Here is a 24,871-nt window from a genome sequence, read left to right on the forward strand (position 1 = left end):
AGAGGAGGTTTTGCTTGGGGGAAAAAAACCCAATTATCTGATCTCAGCCTTCTCCTCAGGAGTAAGGAGCCCAGCTTTTAGGAATGGTGTTCGACCTTTAAGCATTTATTAGGTACTGGGGTTAAAATAAGCTTGAGATAGGAGTAAAAATAGCTTGCAGAAAGGTTAAATCGAAGGTTAAATTTGTTTTTCTTAAGAAAATTGAGCTGATGTTCAAAAATGTAGGCTTGGAGCAAAGGATGGAGGGTACATGTTAGGGGGTCTGTAGGCGAGGAGATGCAATTCCTTTAAAGTATTGATGGCTGCTGATAGTGTTTGACACCCAAGTTCTGAAAGTTGGTGGGTGGGTGGTCCTTCAGACCAGGTCTGGTCTTTACCTTTCTGTGGGTTTTCATCTTTCACAAAGATTGGGGTGTCTGTAGCTCCTGTTGATTTCCTCTGAGTTTTTGATACTCAAGAGACCTGCAGGATGGGGCAGCTGGCTGTGGGCATGGAGCTGTGCCTGGTGTCCCTTCTCATGCCCTGTGTCCCTGCCTGCACCTTCCCCCGCGAAGGCATGGGTGGCCTCAGTGCCCTCAGTAACCTCTCTGATTACCTGTGCTCTGCCTGGGCTTGCTAAAGAAAAAGTAGATAATTATAAGGTAAAGAGTCAGAAGAGGCAAGTAAAGTTATAAATGTGAGTAGTAAGGAAAAAAAGCCCCTTGTAGGTGTGGAGAAAGGCAAAGCACAGGAAGTAAAAGAGGGCTTGTTTTGTTTTAAATTGAAATGAGATTAAATTTTGCCCTGGGGAGCCAAGACAGCAGCGTTGGTATGGAGAAGAGGAGGGATGGCTTGCTCCTCACCTGGGCACCTGAGCTTTTGCTGGAAAGCTGGGGCTGGCAGCAGCCTGTAGAGGAGGCGAGGGACAGACGAGCCCCGGCAGGCAGGGGCAGGCTCCTGCTGCCCAGAAAATGGTTGTTCTAGGTACCAGGATCCAGCTCTGTAGCATTTACGCTTTGCAGGGTTACCAGGGAGGTCAGGAAAAGCTTCTCCCAGATGTAGGGGCTGAGCACCACGATTTGCTGTGGGTCTTGTTGGCCCCGCTGCCCTACATCCTTTGGTCCAAAAGTTTGTCCTGTTACTATGAAATTGGGGCTGTGCCAATTTGGGGGATGCTGCTGCTCTCTCAGAGCCTCCTGTAGCAGCGCTTGGCTCCAGAATTTGTTCTTGGGAAAAGGCAATGGGACGAGGACAACCCTCCCACGGTGTACCGACTGGGATGTTCCAGCCCTCCACCCTTTTTATTACACTTTCTAACAACTGGCTGGTGTTCCTAGACAGAGGGAAAAACACACTGAAGGCAGAGGGGGAGCGCTGAGGGGATGCGTCGGGAGCAGCCCCACGGCTCGGTGGCAGCCGGCGGGCACAGGTGTCCAGACGGGTCCGGGACGGGGTCCCCGGCGCGGGGTCGGTGGCCGGAGCCGTGTGCGTGCCGCTGGGGGCACTATGTTCTGTTTGTGTTCCTATTTCTGGGCTGGAAGAACAAACAGGGAAGTGGTTTTTCTGCAGTCTCATTGCAGCTCACAAACAGAGCACATCATTCAGCCGGTGTTGCTCACAGCGTCAGAGGTGACGGCGCGGGGACCGAGCGCGGCGCATCCCTCAACCTGCGGGGAGGCTGGGAAGAGGTGATGACCAAATACTTTCTTTTTTTTTTTTTTTTTTTGCTGCAACTTATGCAGGTTTATGGTGCCTGTTCTCTGTGGAAGTGAGGAGCACAGGCATCTATGAATTTCTCTGTTTGCTCGCCACAGTTCAGAACGGTTCGTTCTTGGAAACAGTGGAAACAGCCTCTGCACAGGGTGCTGGGATGCCACTAAAAATCTCCAAATCGCACGTGGAGTTGATGTGCAGAAGAGTTTGCAGGGAGCTGGGAAGCATCAGGGGGTTCTCCAGAGCACAGGGCTGGTGGAGGAGGGGTCTGCAGAGACAGATTGCTGTGCTAGCTGAAGGCTGGATGAGGCATTTCGGTTTAGTGTGGATGGGAGCGGGTGCCTGTCCCTGGCAGTGTGCGCTGTTGAGCTCAGGATCTGGGCACAGGCATCTCCGTGTGCCAGCAGTAGTTGCCTTCACCTCTCCCAGGTTGCATGGGCTGGGCAAAATTGCATTCCCAAGAGCTCCTCTCCAACCTGCCCCTGCTGTGAGGCAGAACCAGCCAGCCTCAGGCCATCATCTCCATTTTAACACCAATCGTGGTGCTAATTTGTCCAAGGACATAGTGATTTACATTTGTTTAGGCTGATGAAGGGCCATCATCTTCCTTGGTTTAGCATTTATCTGCCTTCCTCAGCTTTGAACAAAGGCAATGCTAAACATGTGTTGGTTTGCAAGCAGTTCAGTTTTTGGTTTCCAGGCATTAGCCAGGGCTATGCCTGTGGATTTGAGTTGCAGACACTTCAGGGGGATGTTCATTTGTTTATAAAAGAAACCCACATCTGTTTCTGTTTGAATTTTTTAAGCAAGCCTACATAGAAACCTTTCACTTCGTTTCTGGATCTGTAAAAACTAGATTTTGGGCCAAGTTTGACCTAACAGTGACCTTTTCAAAGTATTACAAATTTTTTTGGTATTTGTTTATGACTTTATTAATGATGCCATGTGGGGAATGGGTCAGTTAAAGGTGAAATTAACTTCTAATGTAAACAAAAGATTCATTTTGGAGCAGAGACGATACTTTGTGGGGACTTAATTTGCTCAGTAGTTCACCAACCGAACTGCTCCTGAGAGCTTTTGGGAGCTGGAGCTCCAGCCCTGGGAGGGATGTGGGCAGTGAGTCCTCCCCACCCCCCAGCCACCCCCCCGAGGGTGCCAGAAGGGTGGTAGGAGCTCAGCCACCATCAGACTTTATAACTCTGGGGTACAGATGGGGAAATGGCCCAATTACCCTTCTACAGTAAATTCCTCTCTTAAGTGCCATGCGGTTTACTACTGTTTGGCTGCTCAAGATGAGTCCCTCAGAAAACAGCATCTTCTTAGCAGGGCTTGGAATGTAACAGTTTTCTGGAATGGCTTGGTTTTGGCCAAAACATTTGCTCCTTTCAGGCACACAGTACCTTGTGTGCCATCCCCTGCCCAGCCTTTCAGTGCAGTTCAGAGATGTCCATACTTTGCTCAAGCCAGAATTTCATTCACAAATTTAATGCAGTTTGGTTTGGAGGATGCTGTCTTGCATCCTGCCAAACAGTGGCAAAATGATTTACTGAAGTACAGACGCTATTTTTACCTGCAATGTGAACCACTTCTGTATGTGAGTATCAATTCATCTTGTTACGTAGTGAGCGTGTTAATTCTGTAGGTAGCTGTAGGACAGAAGCAGGGACCAAGTTCAGTGAGAGGGATGATCAGTGCATCTCTTCATACATATCAGCCAAAACCAGTGCCAGCCTCCTGCTACCTGTGCTGAGCATTGATTGCAAACCTTTTTCCCTGCCTTGGAAAGGAGAGTGATGTCAGTGATGCTGCCTTGTTGTAAAAGCAAAGATGAGAAACCTGGGAAATCTCACTGGCTATCAGTAGCATTCCTTTGCTTCATCTCAGGTGGTTTTTTCCCTCCTCTTGGCTTTGGCTTATTTAATCTCTGTGATTAGGAACTCCAAAATCAATAAAAGCATTGCTCTGTCTTTGTGCTCCAAATGTCTGTTTGTCACTTCAGACCAGTAGGAACCAGTTTAAAAGGTTGAGGTACGATTTTCACTAAAAGTAAGTAAGTTGCAGTTAGAGCTATCTTCAATTTCATTTCCCCCAAGCAAAATCTAATGGCTATTTGGAACAAGGCTGTTTTAATAACATGTTTCCCCTTGAATCACCAGGGGAAAAGTATTGATATTGCCATATTCTTAGGTAGTTTTGACAGGGCAATGCCTTACCACAACACTGACAGTTAAAATGTTTAGGATATTTTGTAATATTTTCCTTTATAATGCTGTGATAGCACATATATTGTAAAACACAGCTGTTAGAAGGTTTTTATATGCTTATGTGGAACATTTCCTGATGTTTGGGGGGAAATGTCATGCTCTAGCTTGCTATCCCAGTCTGTGTGCTGCTTGTACCTGCTGCAACCAAACCACACAAACCCAGTGTTGCATTATCATTCCCACTTAGTATTTGTGGAAGCAGTAGTGAGGATGACATATGAACACATTCAAATTCTTCGAAAATATCTCAGAAAGTACTAGGAAGATTACAATGAGGTTAAGACTGTTTTCAGTGGATGTGTTTTGGCTTACAGACTGTTGGATAGTTGTCTGGTCCACAGGCAGCCCTTTCCATCCAGAGCTGCCCAAGCCCCGTATTGGGGGCCATGTTGATCAGCCACCAGCCACATCGGTAAAATTTGGATTTTCAAAAGTTAAAATACCATTCTTGGTTTTTTTTTCCTGAAGCACCTACTTTGAGTTCCAAGTGCTTGGTTCCCAAGGGGTGAGTTCAGGAGAAGCTGCTGATTTCAAGCGCTCCTGTGGCTTGTTCAAAGCCTCAAAGCAAATCAGCTGAGCTTGAAACGGGTCTCCTCATCAGTGCAGTGGTACCCGCTGCTGTGATTTGAGCTCTGAGAGGATGGAGAAGTCACGGCAGCTGTGCAGAAGCCCCTTGCCCACCCCTGGGAGCTCAGGTGCCAGTGGTGCTGCTGGGGGGAGCTCCGGCAGGGCAGGGCAGTGATGGGAGGTGCTTCCTGTGTGACAGATGCTCCCGAAGCCTTAAAAGAGGGACACAGCAAGAGGGACATAGCGGCTGAACGGGGAAGATGAGTCAGAGGGTAAAACCCCAGGCTTGTGGTCCACAGGGGTTCTCTTCAGCTCTGGGATGCTCGCGCTTCCCCCTGCAGACATAGCGAGAGCGTGCAGTTTCTATTCTTCTGTCTTCACATTTCTTCACTTTGCAGCTGGGACAGGTGGTTCCCAGGACATCTTTTCTCTCATCCAAAAGCACCACGGTTCCTGGAGGGCATCCTCCAGTCTGTGTTGGAGCTTCTTCCCTTGACAGTGCCCTTGCAGAGGAAGAGACATTTGGATGCAAATCCCGCGCAGACAAATTTCCATGCAAAGCTGAGTGATCCAAATGCACCCACTGTAACTGCTGGGATCTACTGGGATTGGGAAAAGCTGATAGAAAGACAATTAAAGATTTTTTTAAAAATCCATGAGAATTGTTTTGTTGCATTTTCTCTTCAGCCTCTGGGTAGTTGTCCTGAGGGTAAGGACTGACTGGTGCTGGGATAAGAGGGTGTGTGGATATTCATATAGCAGTGCTTTGGTGCTGAGATGAGTTTTCTGGACATGAAGTGTGATGTTCTATTTCTTTTGTTACAGATGGAAGAAAAACGACGCAAGTACTCCATCAGCAGTGATAACTCGGACACCACTGACAGTAAGACTTTTAATTCAAAACTTTGAACAAGATTCACCTCAGCAGTCAAAATGCTTGAATAATTACAAAGAGTGGAGGAAACTGCATTTACTGGGAAGTCTCTGCACAGTGAATAGCGTACAGGGCTGGGTTTGTTAGAAATGCAGCAACAAGCTGATATCAATTTATTTAAACACTTGGCTGTGGCTCCTCTTAACTGATGAGAGTGTCTCCCTCGTGTGAGGAGTCTGGGTGAGGAGAGCTGCCGATTGCAGATCTGCTAACGAAGCAGCAAGAAGCAGCGAACACCCTTCTTAGATGAGTTGTCCTTTCCTGTGAGCTGTAGCATGAGACTAGTTTGCTCTTGATTTGGGTTGTACCAGGGGAAAGGGAAGTTTTTACTGGAGTCAGAGTAAAACTGGAGCCACATTGTTCCCTTCTTGCAAACTGAAGAGTGATGTGGGAAAAGGGATAAGGCTCAAGCCAGCAAAACTTGCAAGCCCACGCTTGCTTTTTAACATCTACCTCACTTCATCCTCATTCAGGAAGGCACAGAAGCATGTGTTCAACAATAAACATGTGCAAATGTGCTGAATTTTGGCTATAAATAGAGCACTCTCCTCTCCCACTTATCCCAGGGTTTCACCCACTGCAGATATACCGCAGTGCCTTGGTGTTCAGTACCCTCAAGGCACCAGCCTAATCCCTTGTCTGGACTCTGGAGTTTCTTACTAGTTGCTCTTGGTTTCTTACAGATGTCACAGTAATTTCATCTGGGCCAGGCTGGGTATTTGCTCTCCACACTTTACAGGATCTGGCTGCTGGATATCCGAGAACGAAAGGGACTTTACTAAAGACACTAAACTTGTGGGCTTTTTCCTAACAGGATGATGGAGAGATTACAGGGGGTTATGGAAAGGCTGATCTTGCTGGGTTTGGCTGCTGTTCCCACAGCTTCAGCCAAAAAAATAGTCAGTGTGAGTGGAGCATGCACCACAAGTGCTGACGGGAACCTGCTGTTCGGCTGCTAGCGGGGACCCCCATCCTGCTGGAGCCCGGGGGGCCTGGGGGCTGAGCTGTGCCTACAGAAAGTGTTTCAGGCTCTGTCAACACCCTCGCTTCTCGTAAAATGAAACATCTCTATCTCAGAAAGGGGTTTGTTTTGGAAGCCTTGCTCCAAACTTCCCTTCTCCTAATCCCCAGATGCTCAAAGGCTTATGGAGCCGAGCTGTGCTCGCTGGCTTCACTGCCTTTCAGGGGTAAGGCATCTTTAATCATGGTATTAAACAACATGGCCTTATCTCTATGGGGCTTGGATATTTATGCTGCAGGTGATATCTAAGCTTTTGACAAATGCTCTCCTGCAGGATAGTTGTAAACAGAGTGGTGACCTTCTTTTCCATGCCTCTGCCAGGAAAGGGTAGTTGTGGTGTGTTATCCAAGCCTGTGGAGCTGTAGCATCACGTTGTAGCTTGAGAAGTGGGGGCAAGGTGGAAATTAGTGGCTGATCTCTCCATGAAAGCTGTGGAGCTGCTGCTGCTGCACTCCTTGGAGCAGCTTGCTGAGTAAAGCAGCGTGTCCGTGGGGCTGCAGCATAGGGATGTCTGCTCTGGGCTTTGTCTACACAGTCCTGTTATGCTGTGAAGTGTTATAAAGAATTTCATTTGTATGGAACCCTCTTTAATAACATCTGGCCTGCAATTTCAAAAAACAAGCTGTCTTTTGGGAACAGGTGATGCCCCTTCACTTAATTTTGTGAAGTACAAGAAAGTGCACTGCAAGTAAAGAATACAGGTTGAGCTGGTGCCTCTTCCCCTGCCAGGAAAAGTAGGCATGTGAAATTTACCTGGGCTCAGCTGCCTGAGCTGGTGGAAGAACAGTTTCTCACTGCAGTGGTACCACAGCCTGATCCCTGAGTCAGCTCAGCTCCTGGCTCCATCATTTGGATGTTGCTAATGTGCACAGTGCTGTTTCCTCCTATTTAGCCCTCCAAGGATAAAATCAGTGTTAAATAGGCCTATTGATAGTTATTTTGTTGTAACCTCACAGAAACATTTTTATATCCTGGAATATGGAGGGCTTCCTGTACAGAAGACTGAACTGTCATCATTATTATACAGAAATTCCAATAATCAGCTTGTTATTTATTATTAACAAATACAGTCTTACATTTAAGTGACAATGACACAGATGGGTTGGAAATAAAGATCAGTAATGTATGGTCCCAGTACATTTCAGGCTTTAGCTACTCTTCCCTTTTGGGGGTGGCAGCAGTGGTGATGATACTGCACAAAAAAAAAGTCATGTCAAGGTGTTATCTTAGTGCTGACCCAAAGTGTTGGCTGAGGCTGGAGCTGTGGGGCTGGTGAGGTAAGGAAAAGCTTTGACTCTTTCCCAGGTAACCTGTCTCCGTTGCCTTGTTGCAGGTCACACCACATCCACCTCCAGATGCTCCAAAATTCCGAATACCAAATCCCCCTGGTCACGGCAGAAGGAGAAGAAGCCCTCTGAGGTATGTGGGCTTTTAGGCTTTTCCCGAAGGAGAGTTTTCCCCTGGGACTGCACTTGCCTGGATGTGGCAACCAGCATGCCCATGACTGTCTGTGGGCAGTGGGTGCCAGGACAAAGTATCCCTGAGAAGCCAGAGCCCATGGTGCAGAGCCACAGCTCCCAACAGCAGTGCCAACCCCGGCTCCCCTGTGGAGGGAGTGATGGGGACACACAATGAGCATCTCTGGTGAAGGGTGGGGGTCCTTGTGCCCACTCCATCCCTATTGAGGCAAGTAAAGAGAAGTTAAGTTTGGTGGGACTGGGAGGTCCTACAGTATTGGGTGTCTGCATACCAGGGTTCCCTGGTTTGGGTGCCCTCCTGGGTGCCCTTTCGTTAATGGCACAGGTCACAGCACTGATGGCAGGGGAGGGTGATGTGAAGACTCCTCCCCATGAGCAAGTGAGGGGTGTGGAGAGCTGTGAAATGAGAGACAGCACAGCTGAGTGGCAGATTGTGCTGTGTTGGTTTCCCCTGTCACGGGGCTCAAGGACATTAAGCTGAGGCCATCAGTGTCTGACCTTGCTGCGGGGTTTCCCCTCGCTGGTCTGGGCAGTGCTGCCCATCCTGGGGACACTGCCCAGGTTCACCTGCTGTATCTGCAGTGCGGGGTCTGGGCCTTGGGTGGCAGGGGCTGTTTGTCCCCAGAACTGTGTTGGAAGGGGTGGTGCTATGTCCTGTTTTCCTTTTGTGCCTCGGATACATTTCCACTAGCCATGGAAACTATACCAGGCATGAGCTGCTGTTGTAGCAACCGCAGTGTTTGGCAGTGGTCATCTTCATTTCAGCAGCAGCCTGAGCAAAGCCAGAGGGACATTGTTCTCACATTCCCTTCCCTCTGGACTGGGGTCTGGAGTCAAACAGTGCTAAGTTTAGAAGCAGATGAAGCTGGCATGGCTCATGTGAACTCCCCATTTCACCTCTCCTGACGCTGTGGCCTGGTGAGCACAAACCTCTGTAACATCCTCCTTTTGCATCAAGCTGAGTAGAGATTTTGAGGTTTTCCTGTGGTCACTGCCTGAATTGCAGCTGCAGTTGGTTCTTAGTGCTCTGTTGGGTTTACATTGAGCTATCTGTGTTAGCAAAGGATACAGATTGAAAGAGTCAAAGTTATTTGTGCCTTGGGAAAGAGAGGGACTGGAAAGCTGTTACTACCAGCTGAGTTAGTTGGAAATACTCCAGAGAGCAAGAACCAGGAGACCTAGACACTGCACCAGGGGTGCAGATGTCACTGACTGCTAGCAAGTCTGTTGAAAAATTGAACATTAGCACTGGTAATGTTGGGTTTTCGTTATAGACCTGTTTCTCAGTGTGGGTGTGGGGTAGATTTCTGTGAGCTGAATCCTCCTTTGGAAAGTGAAGCACTTGGGACATCTCCTCCTCCTGTGGCACTGTTACCCCTCTCTGAAATAACTGCCCATCCCTGTGCCTGATGTGTCCATAAAGGCCTTGGGTAAGCCCTTTAGGTGCTGTCAGGAGTCCCTGCTACAGAGATGCCTCATGTTAAAGGATGTGACTCCTGTCACAACAGTGTCATAGGTGCCACCCTGCTGCTGCCCAGCAGCAAAATCCTTCTCCAAGAGTTGGGACATCTTTCTGCCTCACGGGTGCAGTCAGATTTTTGTCTTTAATATGAGTTAGTTTAATCAGCCATCTAGGATTTTACCTGGCTGCTACTGAATATAAATCCAAGATTTCAAGTGAAAATGCTTCTGGACTTGATGAAGTTTGGTAAGAGCTGGATCCAAGTTACTGCTCTACAACAGCTGGAGTGAAAACTAGGTATTAGTCCATGGCACCTGGGGAGACATCAGATGCCTGCAAGAGGGCTCCTCCCTCTGCTTTCTGCTCCATTATCCCCTGAGGAGGGCTCTCAGTGAAATGTAGCTGTGGAACAGATAAAGTGGAGCAAAAGCTGAACAGTGCCCAGCTGAGCAACAGTTGGGACAGAAAGTGAACCTCTGTGGCTTATGTGAACTGAGACTCCAGGGGAATTTGGGGAGGCGATGTGTGATTACTCAAGCTGGAGTTTGGCCAGGATGCTCAAGCTGACAAGCCATCTTTTACAAAAGCATGGTGGGCACGCAAGCAGATGGAGCAGTCCAGATCTCAGCTGTGCTCCCTTCACTGTGCATTGCCCCTGCACTTGCTGGTGTCTGGGTCTGCTGGAAATCAGCACCAGCTGAAACTCAGGGGTCAGGAGATTGTTGGAGGTGGATAGAGTATCTATCACCCCAAGACCTGCAGCAGAGCAGGGAGATGGTTTGGAGATCACTCCAGTATGAATTTCCTCTCCAACAGCATCTTCTAAACTTCTCCATGAGTGACCCAACTTCTGCTCTTCCTGTGAGCACCCATGAACGTGTCTGGTCCAAACACTCTGGGGTTTGGCACATCCTCCCAGGAACACTGGGGGATTTCAGGCATAGACTGTGACAGGCATCATGTCCTGTTGGAGCAATACTGAGAAATGTAAAACACAAACTACACCACTATCAAACTACTTCACATGGAATAGTGAATCACCTTTTCTTTTGTCCATCCTGCTGAGGATGGATGTTGATCTCATCATCACTGATAGAAAAAAACCACAGGAGAATAATAGGGAGAGCAGGATGAACGCATTAGCAGATATTGAGCCCCCAGCCATTTTGGGTCTGGGTTTGTTATTTCAAACAATAACTCAAACTCCAGGTTTACACACTGTAGCTTTATCAAGAGCTGCAGAGGGTGCAGGCCTGTCTTGAGGGAAGGCCATGCTGGAGGATGGGCTGGGGAAATGGCATTCGTGTGTGTGGACCCACCAACCTGTCCTGCCCTTCTCCAAGTCATGTCCCTATTTCTCTGGGAGCTGCTGTCCCAGAGAAACGCACATTCCTCCTGACAACTGGGCAGGAGATAAAAAAATCGAAAGCATTAGTGTTACATAGTTATTAGTCAGGTCAGGGGGTGATGTTTATTATGAAAGACTCAGTGAGAAGGGATTAACTATACACATTAAAAACCATCGGATACAAGGCATCTGGAAAAACAAGCTTCTTAACATGGAAAAGTACTGAGCTGTTTGTAAACATCCGCAAAGGGGCCATTGCCAGGGAGGGTGATTATATTTATCTGTGCCTGTCACGGGGCTCTGCCCGGGCACTTTCCTGACTGTCCCAGGCACCAGGCCTCTGTCTTGGCTCTGTCCCTCGCAGAGGTGACAGCTGTCCTTCCCTGCCCCTTGCCTGGGCAGAGGAGCCTTCAAGGCTAAAGCCTGATGCTGATGGTGCCCCGGGCATGGCTCTGCTGCACTGCTTTGCCTGAAGGCAGAGGATGAACGTGGGCAGCTGCCAACAGCTTCTTGCATCTGCAGTGATAGCAGTACCAATCTGGTGATTTTAATTAATCTCATTAGTGCTCGTTTGTCTCTTAACTTGTCCGCAAATGGAGCGTGGTGGCTGGTACCGTCTCCCTGGGTCCCTGCAAGGAGCTGCTGGTCATGCTCCCCACCCTGGGAGCTGGAAGGAGGAGATGCTCGCTCAGGTTATCCCTGCCATGGATCCGAGTCTGCAGCAAGGAGTAACACATGCCTGAAGTACGGATTTCTGCTTCTGTTAGTGGCACATTAGTGCAATCCTGCCCCCGGCTGTAGAGCTGCTGGGGATGTGAGCACGAGCCTCGCTGGTTTGACTGCAGTCTTCAAGCCTCTCTCCTGTTCTGACAAGGAACAGTTGTCAGTGTCTAAGGAGAGAATCTAAGAACAAGGCAAGTGTGTAATGATAGTCTCTGGTTCTATCTGCCAGCTCCCAGCCATCAGTAGCCCTGGGACTCCCTCGGATGCTGCCTCTGAGTCACTGCCGTAGCTGCTATGTTAGTCATTACCTCCAGAGCTATTTGAGATCCACAGTGTTCACCTGCACTGCCAGAATATCTTTTGGAGGGACAAAAGCCTACTTTTTTTGTGCAGAACACCTGCCTGCTGGCCCTCCAGCCGTCCTTTCTCAGCTGAAGAGCCCTGTGCAATCTGGGCTGTGCTGTGCAGGTGCTGCTCATCCCACCGGACATCCTCGCTGCCCTTCTTCCTCACTCTGGACCTTCGGGAGGCGAGGGGACTGCAGCTGCAGGCTGGGCTCAGGATGAAGGGGAAACCACAAATTTATACAATTTACATTATTTTCTGCTTGTCTTGTTTAGATATTACTTCCATGTTTTGAAAGGCGCCTTTTTATATCTCTTTACAAGGATTTAACTGTTTTCCCTTCTAAAAAGTAATTCTTACTGCATTGGATCATGTTTTTTTCCTCCTGCATTAGGTATATAATGAGCCAGTGCAGTGTGAATTTAGTTCCTGTACTCTCCTGTGCTTGGAGAAGAGCTTTAATGGATGTGGCCAAGCAAGACTGGACATGCTTTTATGGGGCTGGATGGGGAGAAAATCCCTCTCTGTTGAAAAGTCTGACTGCAGTTTGGCTTTGTCAGTTTTCCCTTGCCAGCATGGGGATAACAGATTAAAACCATTGTCTTCTGAATGCTGAGAAGGGCTGGACAAAAATATTTCTTGTTCCTATTTTGAGTTCTGTTGTTCATTGAATCTTTAACACCCAGCATTTCAAGAGGAAACAAGACTGGATGAAGAGATAGGAGGCTGGCTCCCCCAATGGACAAGGGAGTTCAGGATTTCTTCCCCCACAGGCAGATAATATCTGGTTGCAAACACACTCCTGGCATTGCCACATTTCAAAACCTTGCTACCGAGTATCAGCTCTCTTCTCATTTTGGAAAGGATTGGAAAAATGTGGTGGAACAGCAGGGTTGTAGGGCTGGGAGGTCCAAAGGGGAGTGGGGTGGGGCAGCCAGGGTTGCACCAACAGAGGTGCCATCTCGAGCTGATATAAAGACAGTTTGTACAACCAAAACCTATTCTCAGGGCTCCCATTGTTCCCGTTGTTTTCTCTTTCTCTAAAAATCCTTGTGACTCATGAGCTATAACAAACAATTTTATGCTTGAGAGAGTGAAGGGCTAAGAGAGCTGGCTGGCAGTGAGGAGGGAGTCCTGTGCATGAGGCAGCTGGAGACTTCCCTGGTCCCAGTGTGGATGGAGGAAGGTGGAGTATGCAGGAGTCAGCTGCCAGGACTGCAGTCAGGGAGGGAAAAAAGTGTGTTGAGCCAAAGCCTGAAGAAAACCTGTTATCTCAATGTCAGGAAGCAGTCCTACACCCTGCCTGCAGTGATCTCCTGCTGCCCCTGCTTGGGAGTAGCTCTCGGAGCACCCACCACCCCTGCTTGCTGTGGAGGGGTCATCACTGTGAGATACCACGTGGCTGCTGTGGGTGTGAGGGCATCAGGGAGGATTACAGTTCTGCTGGGTGATGGAGGGAGTGAATTCAAAGGTGAGATCTCGGATGCAGGCTGTAACCACCCCTTCTCACCTCTCCTGCCCACCTTCACCCTAGTGAGCGCTGTGTTTTCTGCACGCACTTCATTTTGGGCTTCTCTTACATTGTGTACCACTGCTTTGCAGCGTGGAGTGCTTTAGAAAGAGTTCTTTCTGCTAAAAATTTTTAGAGACAGAGATGTTATTGTGTATTAAAAAAATGGCATCCCATCCTGGGATTTGAAGGAGGAGGGACTGAGCTTATTCCTCTTCCCCAAGAGCAAGGTCTAAAGCTCCAAAGTCAGCTGGGTGCAGATGCAGGGGAAAATGTGTAAGAGAATTCCTGCCAGCTCAGGAAGCCTGGTGTGCAGGGACCCAGCCTGCTGGAGCCCATCTGTGTTGGGCTGAGCCGCCTGGTCCCTCTGGAGCTGTTTTCTCCTGGGCTGGCTTGCAGCAGGCGCCTGGAGCCGAGTACCCGTGCCGGGGGATGCCGAGGCCGTGCCGCCTCGCCGGGCGCGCTCGGCTGCGCAGGATCCGGCACAGCAGTCCCTGGGCTGGCTGCTGCTTTAAAAGCTAATTAAACCCAGTGCTAGACGAGTGTTTCTTTTCATTTCGATTTAAAGCCCAAAACAGATCCGGCTCTTTGGCTCTCACCCAGAGCTGGTTTCGTACAAGAGGAAAGTCGTTACCACGGGATCAGAGTTTGGTGTTTTCGGGTGGGATGTTTGGGGCAAAGGGGATATTTGGCAGGCTCAGACCTACAGTACAGTCACTGGAAAAGCCAAGTCCTTGACAGAGCACATGGAGTGGGAACTGAATGGCAGGGAGATTGCTGGCCACTTCATTAACAGGGGTTTGTGAGTGAATCACAGAGCCTAGAAATTGATGTGAGAATTGCATGGAAAGGTGGTGGAGAGGCTCTCAGAGGGGCTGGATCGTGATGGGCAGAGGCAGAGAAGGAGGAGAATGCTGGAAAGCAGCACAGCCTGGGAGTCCTTAGCTAAGGGAGGGATGGGGAGCGGCATTTCTGATGCCTCATGGCACGTCCATCGTCCTGCCTGTTGTGGTGAGGCGCTCTGTGCCTCGGCATCTCCCAGGGGCATGTGTTTTTCTCTGAGGCTGTCCAGCTGTTGGACAAATTGATGCTGGTCCATGGAGAGCTCCCAGAGATGCCCACAGGTGTCACAGGGCACAGGGAGAGGCTGCAGGGCTGTGTCCAGTGGGAGAAGCAGCACTTCCTCACCAAAGTGGAGCAGCTGATGTACAAGGTGCCAGGGGCTCAAGGAGGAGCCAAATGCAACCCCTGCCTTGCAGGTGTCTGCCATACCTGCATCCTTCCAGTGCCAGGCTGGATCCCAGTGACACATTGGGATGTGAACATCAGAGGATGTTACATTTAATTAGCTCAGGGTTTGTTGGGGTTTTTTTGTTTTTTTTTTTTTTTTCCTAGGTAAAAGCAATACAGATTCACTTCAAAATAGCAAATTACAGAAATTACAGAATTAATTTTGTATTGTTGGGGAGCACCATGGCTATGGTGTCCCAGTGTGTTTGCATGTTGCTGGACTGCCAGGACTGGCTCTACTGGTGAGTCAGTCCAACACCACAAACTGGTGGGCTGCAAGGATGGGGAAGTACTAGGGGTGGGTAGTCCAGGCTTGCCTGGCATGTGGAATACAAGGGAGATTAAGGTTTTCCCCACATTTTTTCTTTGCCTGGAGTCTGAGGCTGCACAACCACACCGACCTGGTGTGGACTCCGTGTCCATTTCTTTTGGAAATATGAAGGAAAAAATATCTTGGGTTTTGAAATTTCATGTTCTTTTTCCCTGTCTTTAAAGCTGACAGTAACAAAGGGAGAGGCTGGCCCTGGGCACTGGTGTGATGCATCTCTGAGCATCACTAAACCTCCATGAGGTTCCTGAGCAAGCAGAGGTAATAAAGGAACGTCTTGGTTTGGCCTTTCCCGTTGCTGGCAGATCGATAGACAATAACTCAGATCCCATTCAGGGCTGAAAGGGAAGGACAGAGCCTGGCCAAGGCTGTGGTGTTGTGGGGGGAGCGGGTGCAGGGCAGCAGACAATCTGTCAGCTCCGGCCGGGGAGAAACAGTAAACACTCCTATTGAGGGAAAATTGCTTGTTTTCTGGTACCCAACTTTCTCTTCATCGCCAGGTCCTCGGTTCATCAGTGCCCAATTTATCCTTTATTTGGTTTTCATAAATAATTCAGAAGAGTTTGAGTAGAATAATTGAGTCTTTTCCCAACCCTAATCCCAGACAATTCAAAACAAAAAGACATTTAGATTACAATTTGAGCATATTAGCTGTTGGGAGATTTCCAGACAACTGATCTGCTTTCCTTTACAATTTCTGTGCTGTTCTATCATTTCTAAAGTGTTCTGCTTTGGTAGTTAATAATTTGAGCATATCCAGTTCTTCATGAAAAGACAGAGGCGTCGCTGTGATAAAGTGCGGGCGCGCGTGCTGCCGTCGGATGGGTGAGCTTATCTGTTTTCCAAGAAGGACTAAATAAATGAAGTAGTGAGATTGCAAATCCAGCCTGCGATGTGCCTTATCTTCAGGGAAATAGATACAATCGTGCTTATTTGGCTTAAAATTAAAACTAAGCTTCTATTCTGATGCGAGCTGAAAGGCCAGAAGGGATGAATTTGGGGAAGACTTAATGCAGGAAACCATGGGCTTGGGATCTGCACCGTGCAGAGGGGAGAAATTATTCCGAGGGCTGGTCCCGTTGTGCAGGCTCCTCTGCCTCCCTCTTCATCAGCAGGGGGAGGGTGACAGGCCAGGATTCTGACACTGTTCCATGGGTGCCCAGCTCTGGTGTTACCCAAAGAGACAGGGCTTGTCACCTCACCGCTGTCATCTGGTGCCGACCTAGTGAAAGAAAACGGTGATTTTTGCTTGGAGTAAGGGTCTGGGAAGTCCACAGCTGCTGTGGGTGCCTGGGGAGGCCTCAGGGCAGGGTAATGATATGGCTGGACCCTCCCAATGCTTGATTGTCCTGGAAAGGGCTGTTCCACTCCCAGTCCCACTCCCAGTGCTCTCCACTGCTCTGGAGCTGGCTGCTGGGTCTGTGCACCGAAGTGGAAGCAGGAGCATGCTGCCATCCTGCCCTGCACTGCCAGCACTGCCCTGAGCAGCTTCCTGGCAGAGTTGGGTGTATTTGCCTGCATGAAAGAAGAATGCAATGCTCCTGCACCTCACAGCATCAAAGCAGGTGTTCTCAGGAGGCAAGTGAGCTGGCATTGAGGGAGGAGGGTACTCACATGTCAGCAGGATCCAGTTCAGGTCATTCAGAACAGCTTTTGGGTGCCCTGCACCTTTGGAAACCATTCCTGCTTGCCTATGTCCACAAATCCCTAGGGCATCTGTCTTCGAAACAGTATTTTCTATAACAGTATTGTGCTGTTGCCAGGGGAAGGTTAGATTGAATATTAGGAAAAAGTTTTTCTCTGAGAGGGTGGTTAAGCACTGCCACAGGCTGCCCAGGGCAGTGGTGGAATCACCATCCCTGGAGGGAATTAGAAAGACATGTGGCTGTGGCTCTTGGGGACATGCTTTAGTGCTGAGCTTGGCAGTGCTGGGTTGACGGGTGGACTTGGTGATCTTGTAGGGCTTTTCCAACTTCAATGATTCTGTGCTTCAATGATTGTATGGTGCTGGTGGCCAGAGCAGGGAGGTGGCACTGGCCTCCCTGGTGGCCTCAGCCCCGTGTGGCTCAGGCACAGGGCAGCATCTCATCCACCCAAGCCAGGAGCTCTGAGGTGTGAGGGATTATTCAGGTTTGTGTTGTCCTCATTGGAGCTGGGCACTGAAACTGGGCTAAGGAGATGTTGTTGACCCAGGCTGTGACCTGTCAGCACAGGGCTGTCAAGAATGTGGTGTATTCCTACCCTTTGTTTTAGAAAACACTCTACAGTGGGATTCCTGCACTTGTCTGGATCACAGACCCACACTGCTGGAGGGACTATGATATCTCACATGTCCCTTCTCATGTTTAATTAATGCCTCTCTTAATATATATTTTTTTTAATTTCGCACACTGGCGGTTTGTTAAAAGGCTGCTGTGGTGTTTATAACACACAGAGGCTTAAAGGACCCTGATCTTTCCCAAACTGAGCTGACTGTAATACACAGGCTGTTAATTATGTTTGTTGAAGGGTGTGCCAAGATTGTGTCTGACCAGCTCAAATCAGGTTTATATCGACATAGTTAAAAATGTCTCCAAACAGCTGCATCAGGAGGAGAGTACCAGTGAAATTCAGAGGTCCCAACATAGCAAAGGTTGTTTATATATTGTATTTAACTCTGATTGGGTTAGCAGCTGAGGTTCTGAGGATTAAACAAACTGACCTAAATACTGGTCTCAGTGGTCTTACTTAATGTCTAGTTTCCTGCATTTCAGTCGATTTGGGTTCCCAAATACTCTCCAAAGTGCGTTATCTTTGTGTCAAAAAAAATCTAAAACTGTACTGCATTATTTCTTGTGATTCTGACAAAGCAATTCTCATTTGGAGAACAGACTGTGAAGAGATTAAACAATATCCAGAGAAAACACCTGATCCATCCCAGCCTTGTGGAAGGAATGCAGAAGTAGCAGGGATGGAGCGAGATGGTGTCCAGGCAGGATTGCTGGCACTGGCAGTTATTATTCCAGCTAATAGCAGATGGTGGAGAGGAGAAATCATCCATTTTCATTTACAATTTATTTTTATGCTGCAAGAGGCAGGATTGCTCGAGTCATTGCTGTCAGGCAGCCCTCTGGAAGGAAAACCTTACTTACCGTGAGGGATATTTTTAGAATGAGTTTTTCATCCTTGTATATTGGGAGAAGATGCTGCAGGGCCACAAGTGAGATGGAGAATGAGCCCATTCACTGACTGAAGGACTGGGGGATTTTCCTGCAGGAGGGGACCAGTGCTGATCTCACAAGGGGTTTATTGAGTCAGTCAGGAAAAAATCTGTGTTTTTGGATATGTAAGCAGCACCTAGATCACATTTTAGCTGGATAATTACTGTCTTAAACTTTTGTCTGTCCCTGTTCAGGACAATGAGGTGATGTGATGGAGACATGAAGGTGCCTGGGGGGCAGTGAGGTGACCTGAAGGGGACACAAAGGTGCTCAGGACGGTGAAGTGACATGAGGAGGATATGAAGGTGCTTGGGACAAAGTGTCTCTGTGTTTCCCACATCTTCATTCAAGACAAGAACAACGTTTTCTTGTGGCCTGTGAAGGCCAAATGTGGAGAAGCCCAGTTGCTGTACATCCCTTGACATTTGGAGTAGATTTGTGTGGTTGTGCTGAAATCATAAATCTCCTAAGATAAAGCAGCCTGTTTCTTCAGTTTAAAACTAATTTTTGGTCTGCATCTTGTCCAAGCTCACACCCTGTGGCTGGATTTCCTGACTGCCCAGTATGGGGGACCTTGAAGGGGTTGCAGCTGCAGGGCTTGGGCTCTTGGCACTGCCTGGCTGGAGGGGAGTCCCTGCCTGTTGCCATGTTCTCCTGCCCAAAACTTGCCTTGCAGGGACTTAATTTGACACCCTGAAGCCACTCAGTTGGTGATGCAGACACCCCCTGAGCTGTGCCTTGGGGGCAGTTTTCCCAGGGACACCATCCCTGGGCATGTGTGCCCCCAGCCTCTGCTGGACTCTGCACTCAGGATGGGTTTTTTCCCGGTGCAGGTTTTCCGGACGGATCTGATAACAGCCATGAAGATCCCTGACTCCTTCCAGCTGAGTCCTGACGAGTACTACGTTCTGGCTGATCCTTGGAGACAGGAGTGGGAGAAGGGTGTCCAGGTGCCAGCAAGTGCCGAGGCCATCCCTGAACCTGTGGTCAGGTAGGTGAGCAGGGTCTCCTCCATCTGGTTCTGTGCACGGCGCGCCCTGTGCCTGGTCCTCTCTGTGGGGTTCCCTCTGCCTTGGTGGGGTGCACACCATCTCGGAGAGCACATAGAGGTGATGGGTTTTGGGATCCTGGGCTTGCACAGGGATGCATGGGGACCTCCCACTGCATCCTGAAACGTCCCTCTCATGTGCGTGGCTTTTTTTGGGCAGTGGCCAGCTGTGACAGCTCCTTGTTTGCTCTTGGTCGAGAAATTTTAAAAAAGATCTGATAAAATCAAAGGAACAATAGAAAAATAACAACGGAAAACCGTGCAGAATGCCAGCCTCTGCCTGGCTGCTTGATGCTTCTCTGTCTAGGAGCACGTGGTTGTACTGCTGGTATTTCACGGCAGGGAAGCAGGAGTTGGCCCTTAAATTAAAAACTTCCCTCTTTACCATGTTTGTGCAGATTGGAGACGTGCTGGGCATGCTGAGATTCAGGGCTTGGGAAAAGGAGCCCGGCAAACACAGAAGCATCTCCCAAGACCTTGTAGAGACGACGTCTGTCAGCAGAGATCGGGGCTCATTAGCTGTTTTAAAATAGGGAACTGATTTTAAAATAGACACTTAAACAGCTGCTCAGGCGAGAAGGAAACATGGGGGAGCTGCTACTCCCTTGACGTGTGCGGGGGATTATCCCAGTGGCCAAAGCTGTGGGGGAGAGGTTGGTGCTGCCCGTGGGGGGAATGGAAGAGGCTGGGAAGGGACCCCAGAACTTGTAGGGTCAGATCTGAAAACTTGCAGGATCAGACCCAAAACTCCCCACAGGGTTTAGAGGAGCTTTGCATCTCTTGTGTGTTCTCTTTGTGACGTGTGACACCGTGTGTGCATCCTGCACAAACCCTCGTGCAGCATCGTGCCAGGGTGATGCTGGGGCTGCTCATGGGAGCGGGGTGGCTGCTGGGGGATGTGTTTTGCCAAGGGATTTAGGCACAGAGCAGAGGCTGGTGGAGGCTCCGCTTGTCCCACAGCAACAGCAGCTGCTGCTGCTGCAGCTGCCGACCCTGCTTCTGAAATAAACTTTTGTGTACGCTCCCCTTCCTCCCGCGGGGAAAACAGAGAAAGAAATGAAACTTTAATGAGTCTGAACACATCAAAAGGGAAGTTGTAAAGGGGGCTGTTGAGTTGATTTAATCCTTGGGAAAAAAAAAAAAAAAACGCAACCAAAAAAAAAGAGAAGGGGGAAAAAAAAGCCTGTGTGTGAAATATCTTTTTTTAGTTGTCTTTGATAGCTAACTGCAGTCTGGCCTTGCCAGTGCTCTGCTTCCCAGCTGAGGGCTCGTGCTGGGGCTATTTCCAGCTGAAAAGTGATAGCGTGGCACTGCCTGGGCTGGCAGTGCCCATGTAGAGCAGGGAGTGCTGCTTCCCAGCAGTGGGATTTGGCATCCCAGACCTCTCAGCCAGAGGCTCCTGGGGTGCAGGACAGGCTGGAAATGCACCTCTCTTCTTGTCCCCAAGCCCGTGGATTATGGGGTCCTGGAGCAGCTCTGCTGCATGTTTTCATACATGGATATCCCTAGAGTGGTGCCTGGAACAGGTCATTCTCTCCCAGGTCCCCATCCCACTCTGTCCTGCTCTGGCACCCCCAGCACCACAGTGATGGTGGTGGTGTCCCCCTTTGGTTTCTGGAGGGGACATCCTGGTGCTGCCCACTCACCTTGAGTGTGAAGTTTCACTTCCAGTGTCAGTTTCACTTCCAGTGTTATCCTCTGAAGAATTTCCTAATTCTTGAGATTATTTTGCTTGATTGATTATTCTCAAAATTGGCACTTTTCCATAATCCTTGATGAATTGCCTCCTGAAATAGTTCCAGCTCTTTCTTCAGTACCTCAACATTGTTTTGAGTTCAAGCCTTGCTCTACAAGAATTTGTTTTGTTTTTAAAGCAACAGATATTAGAAAGAAATTCTTCCCTGTGAGGGTGGAGAGGTGCTGGCACAGGTTGCCCAGAGAAGCTGTGGCTGCATCTCTGGAAGAATGTCCAGGCTAGAGAGGGCTTTGAGCAACCTGGTCTAGTGGAAGGTGTGCCCACTCATGGCAGGGTATTGGAACTAGATGACCCCTTTAAAAGTCCTTTGTAAGTCTGTAATTCTGAAATCTGACCCATTCTCTATGACCTCTCAGATACTCATTGCTGACTCCGTCACTCCCGGCTAATCCCAGGTGGATTTCTGCAGCCCCTCTAGTTTGTGTCACACTCTGCTCATCCCAGGCTGCTCCTGGGCTGCTTGGAGATTGTGCTCCTTGCCCACAGCTTCAGCTTCCTCTTCTTTCTTCTCCTGCTGCTCTGTCTTGCACTGTGTCTCAATTGCCTGAACCATCTCTATTTGCTGGCTGGACAGCAAGCATGGCCTGGAGGGCTTTGTCCTCAGATAGAAGCCTGCTTGGGATATTTTGCCTTCCCCAATGTGATGGGAGTGAAATGAAGAGCTCATTTTACAGCAGTGTTAATGGTTGCACCTGGTTTGTAGCCATGATGCACTCCCAGGGGGACAGGCAGTGACACTGCCAGATTTTTTTTTAATCAGGACAGAATGCACGCCAGAAGGCATAGCAGAGATTGTGTGCTTCTGCTGAGCAGCTCTCCCTCCCAAAGCATCCCTGCCCTCAAGGTTTTCCCACTTGGGCCACTGATGTGAGAATGGGAGGTGGAGAGGGCAGTGTTGGACTGCCAGGGACAGTGCAGACTGCAGTAATTTTGCTATCTCCAGGGTTGACAGCTCCTTCTTGCATCTTGCCCTGTTTTGGAGAAATGTCAAATGTTTTTTCACAAGAGATGACTCTATTTCATCTGCCTTAAGAGAGCAGCTTTAACAGGCCTTACAATTCCATTTACCTCCCCTGTTTAATTGCTTTACCAGTTTAATTGCTCACCCCACTCTCGCTCCCAGGGGCAGCCACCTTGCTGCTCCTGCCTGAGCTGCTGCTTTTGCCCCTCACTCTGTGGCTGCTGCCCCATGGCCTCGGCATCACTTTCCTATTTTGCTTCCAAATTTTCCTTTCTCCCTACTCAAAAAAATTTGTGTAAACCAAACATCCTCTCTGTGTTGGGTATGGACAATCCAAATTCCTTTAATCTGCTGAAAAAAGTCCCAGCACTGATGCTTCATGTGGACTGGAAACGTGGAGCCCAGTGGCTGATGCTCTTTCTTCCTCGCTGTCAGCGCTCTGCTTTCCCCCATCTCAGAGGTGTAACAGAGCATCCTGCCCTTAGGAGGGGGATGGCTGTGCTAATCCAGTCCTGATGTTGTCACTTCTGACAGCCACTTCCATGTGAGATTCCTAGAGGGAGGTGGGGAGGCTGGAGAGAAGAGCCCTGGGAGCTGGTGAGCAGAGAAGCACTGCCTCCAAAATAATAGCCAGCCCCTGGTGCTGATGCTCAGGAGTTGGATCCTGGGCTGAGCCATCAGCAGCCACTGGATTGTGCTGTGGGGTGTGTGGGAGCTGCTTCCCACTCCAGAGATGGAGCTCGTTGTCCAAAAGGTGCCTTGTGTTGGAGCAGAGATGGAGTTGTCTGAAAGGTGCCGTGCACAGAGCCACTGCTGCTCTTTTCATCTCCCGCCTGGCTGCTTGGAAACTGGCTCTAGATTTTGTGCCTCCAAAGCTGAAAATGAGATTTTTAAAGCATTTTGTTTTACTGGAGCTGTAAAATGTCAAAAGCTCGGGTAGAGGCAGAAGGCAAGAGCTGTATTTTAAGGAATGCTTTCTCCAGAAAGCAGTTGTCTCAAAATGCCTCCACTAAGAGCCGCCTTAAACTCAAGGGTCCTTTCTAGGTTAGCACAAATTGCAGTGCAGTTGTGAGGAAAGCAGGAAAGGAAGAGGTACAGCATATCTTGGCTTGTTGTCCCAGGAGGATGCTGCTGGCAGCCACCTGGATGCCAGGGTCATCAGAGGCAGCTCAGGAGATCAGCTGTTTCCTCTCCACGATCACTTCTGGCTCACAGCTATTCAAAAGGGTTTTATTTGAGCCTGAGAATTTTATTGGCCTGAGAATTGCCCGGAGCTTGAAGGGCTCCTCTGTGGAGATAAAAGCCACTTCCAGTCAGATGGGAGCTATCAGAGGAGTGAGTAGTCAGGACAGCTTTCCCTTCCCTTCTGGCATCCCCTGCCCATGTGTCACCTGCAGTGTGGGTGGTGGTGACACTGCATCCCCGTGGTACCCTGTGTTCCACCTCTGCTAGAGCCCATAGTGGAAGGATCTCCACTGGCTTTCTTGGACCAGCGCTGAGCCTTACAGCCCCTGTGTGAACTCTGCAGTTATTTTACAGTTGTGTAAACAGAGGCACAGAGATTCCAGCATGAGGGGATCCAGCTAAAAGGTCCCAGTCTCCTGTGGGGTGCAGCTGGGTGTTGGAGGCAAGGTTGGCTCATTGCAGTACAGCTTCAGGATTAAACAAGGTAAAGTAAGAGTAAGTTCTCAGCAGACTGGGAGCATCAGGGCTTTGGGTACCTCTCCTGTTGTAAATGGGAAGATGTTTCAGGTGAGTTTTGTATTCCCAGAGTCACACCATAATAAACGCCAAAGGACACGGACTTTGCTGGTTGATATGGGTGATTGTAGGAGACTGTGAAGCCATTTTTGAGCAGTGAATGTGCCAGGGACCTGGGCTTGTCCCTTCCTACTGGTGGCGATGCTGGCAGCATGTTGAGCTTGCACAGCAGAGCATCACTTTGTAAAGCAGCGGCACCTATGTGGGATTTTATGCACCTGTGCAGGTTTTATTTCCTCCTTTATTTAGTGATTTAATGTTCTTGGCATGTGGCTCCTTCCCCAGGCTGACAGGGATGGAAGTAGGATCTCAAGGTGGCTCTTGGATCTCGCATTAAGCCACATTAGTATGTGCTGTAGATTCTGTTTCCTGTGAATTTGCACACAGCGGGAGGACGAGCAGGAAGGCTGCTTCTTGCTGGCAGGCTTCCCAGATATTCTTGGCATTGCAGATCTATACTTGCATCGTCGCTGTGGCCCTGTTTTAACAGAAAACAGAAAGTGCTGTGCTAACAGGAAGGCACAACCCCGGCGAGTACCAGCTCGGCGATGGCGGCGGCACCGGCGCAAACGCCGTCTGCCGTGTCGGCACGATGGCCGTGTCCCTGTCCTGTCCTCCTCCCTCAGCCCCCGCCGCCCCTCTCTAATGGCCACACACACAGCTCAGGCAGCTCCTGGCTGTGCTCCGGGGAACGCATCCAGCTGGTGCAGGGCTGGCTGGATTGCGATGGCGTGGCACTGCCCGCTCGCTGTGCATCTCCTCCGGGCTGTGTTGTTCGTTACTGGACTCCCATAAGGAGTTGCCCCCATGTCTCCAGGAGTTCCAGCAGCTCTTTCCAAGGGTATGTAGTTGCTGGCAGGTCGTGGTTTTGTGATGCCAGTGTCATTGGCAGAGGAGGCACACGGAGCAGGTCTGTCTGTGGGAAGCAGTGCTGGAGATGAGTGTACTGAGGTGGGGAGAAGAATGAACTGGTGCACCAGTAGTGGGTGTAGGACTGAGACAAATCCCTTCCCCCATCCTGCAGTGAAAAGACACTGCAGCTCCTCACAGGGCTGGGTGCTGCATCCAGAACACCCAGTGCTGTGAGGGAGCGATTCCAGCAAAGGGAGAAAATCCCTCCAGGAGCAGTCTCTGCTGCAATGTGGAGCATGGTAGCCTGAGGAAAGATGGCCAGGCTGGCCTG

General features: G+C 49.4%; 1 protein-coding gene across 1 annotated transcript in view; it reads left to right on the plus strand.

The window, feature by feature from the left end:
* Positions 1-1,470: 1,470 nt before the first annotated feature.
* JADE2 (jade family PHD finger 2) overlaps positions 1,471-24,871 on the plus strand; it is a 69,433-nt gene continuing 46,032 nt past the window's right edge. The window contains 5 exon segments of the mRNA XM_068205740.1: positions 1,471-1,563; positions 1,566-1,667; positions 5,349-5,406; positions 7,812-7,897; positions 18,996-19,153. Of these exon segments, the coding sequence (XP_068061841.1) occupies positions 1,486-1,563; positions 1,566-1,667; positions 5,349-5,406; positions 7,812-7,897; positions 18,996-19,153 (482 nt within the window). The 5' untranslated portion in view covers positions 1,471-1,485.

This window comes from Anomalospiza imberbis, chromosome 15, assembly GCF_031753505.1.
Source record: "Anomalospiza imberbis isolate Cuckoo-Finch-1a 21T00152 chromosome 15, ASM3175350v1, whole genome shotgun sequence".
Taxonomy (NCBI): Eukaryota; Metazoa; Chordata; class Aves; order Passeriformes; family Viduidae; genus Anomalospiza; species Anomalospiza imberbis.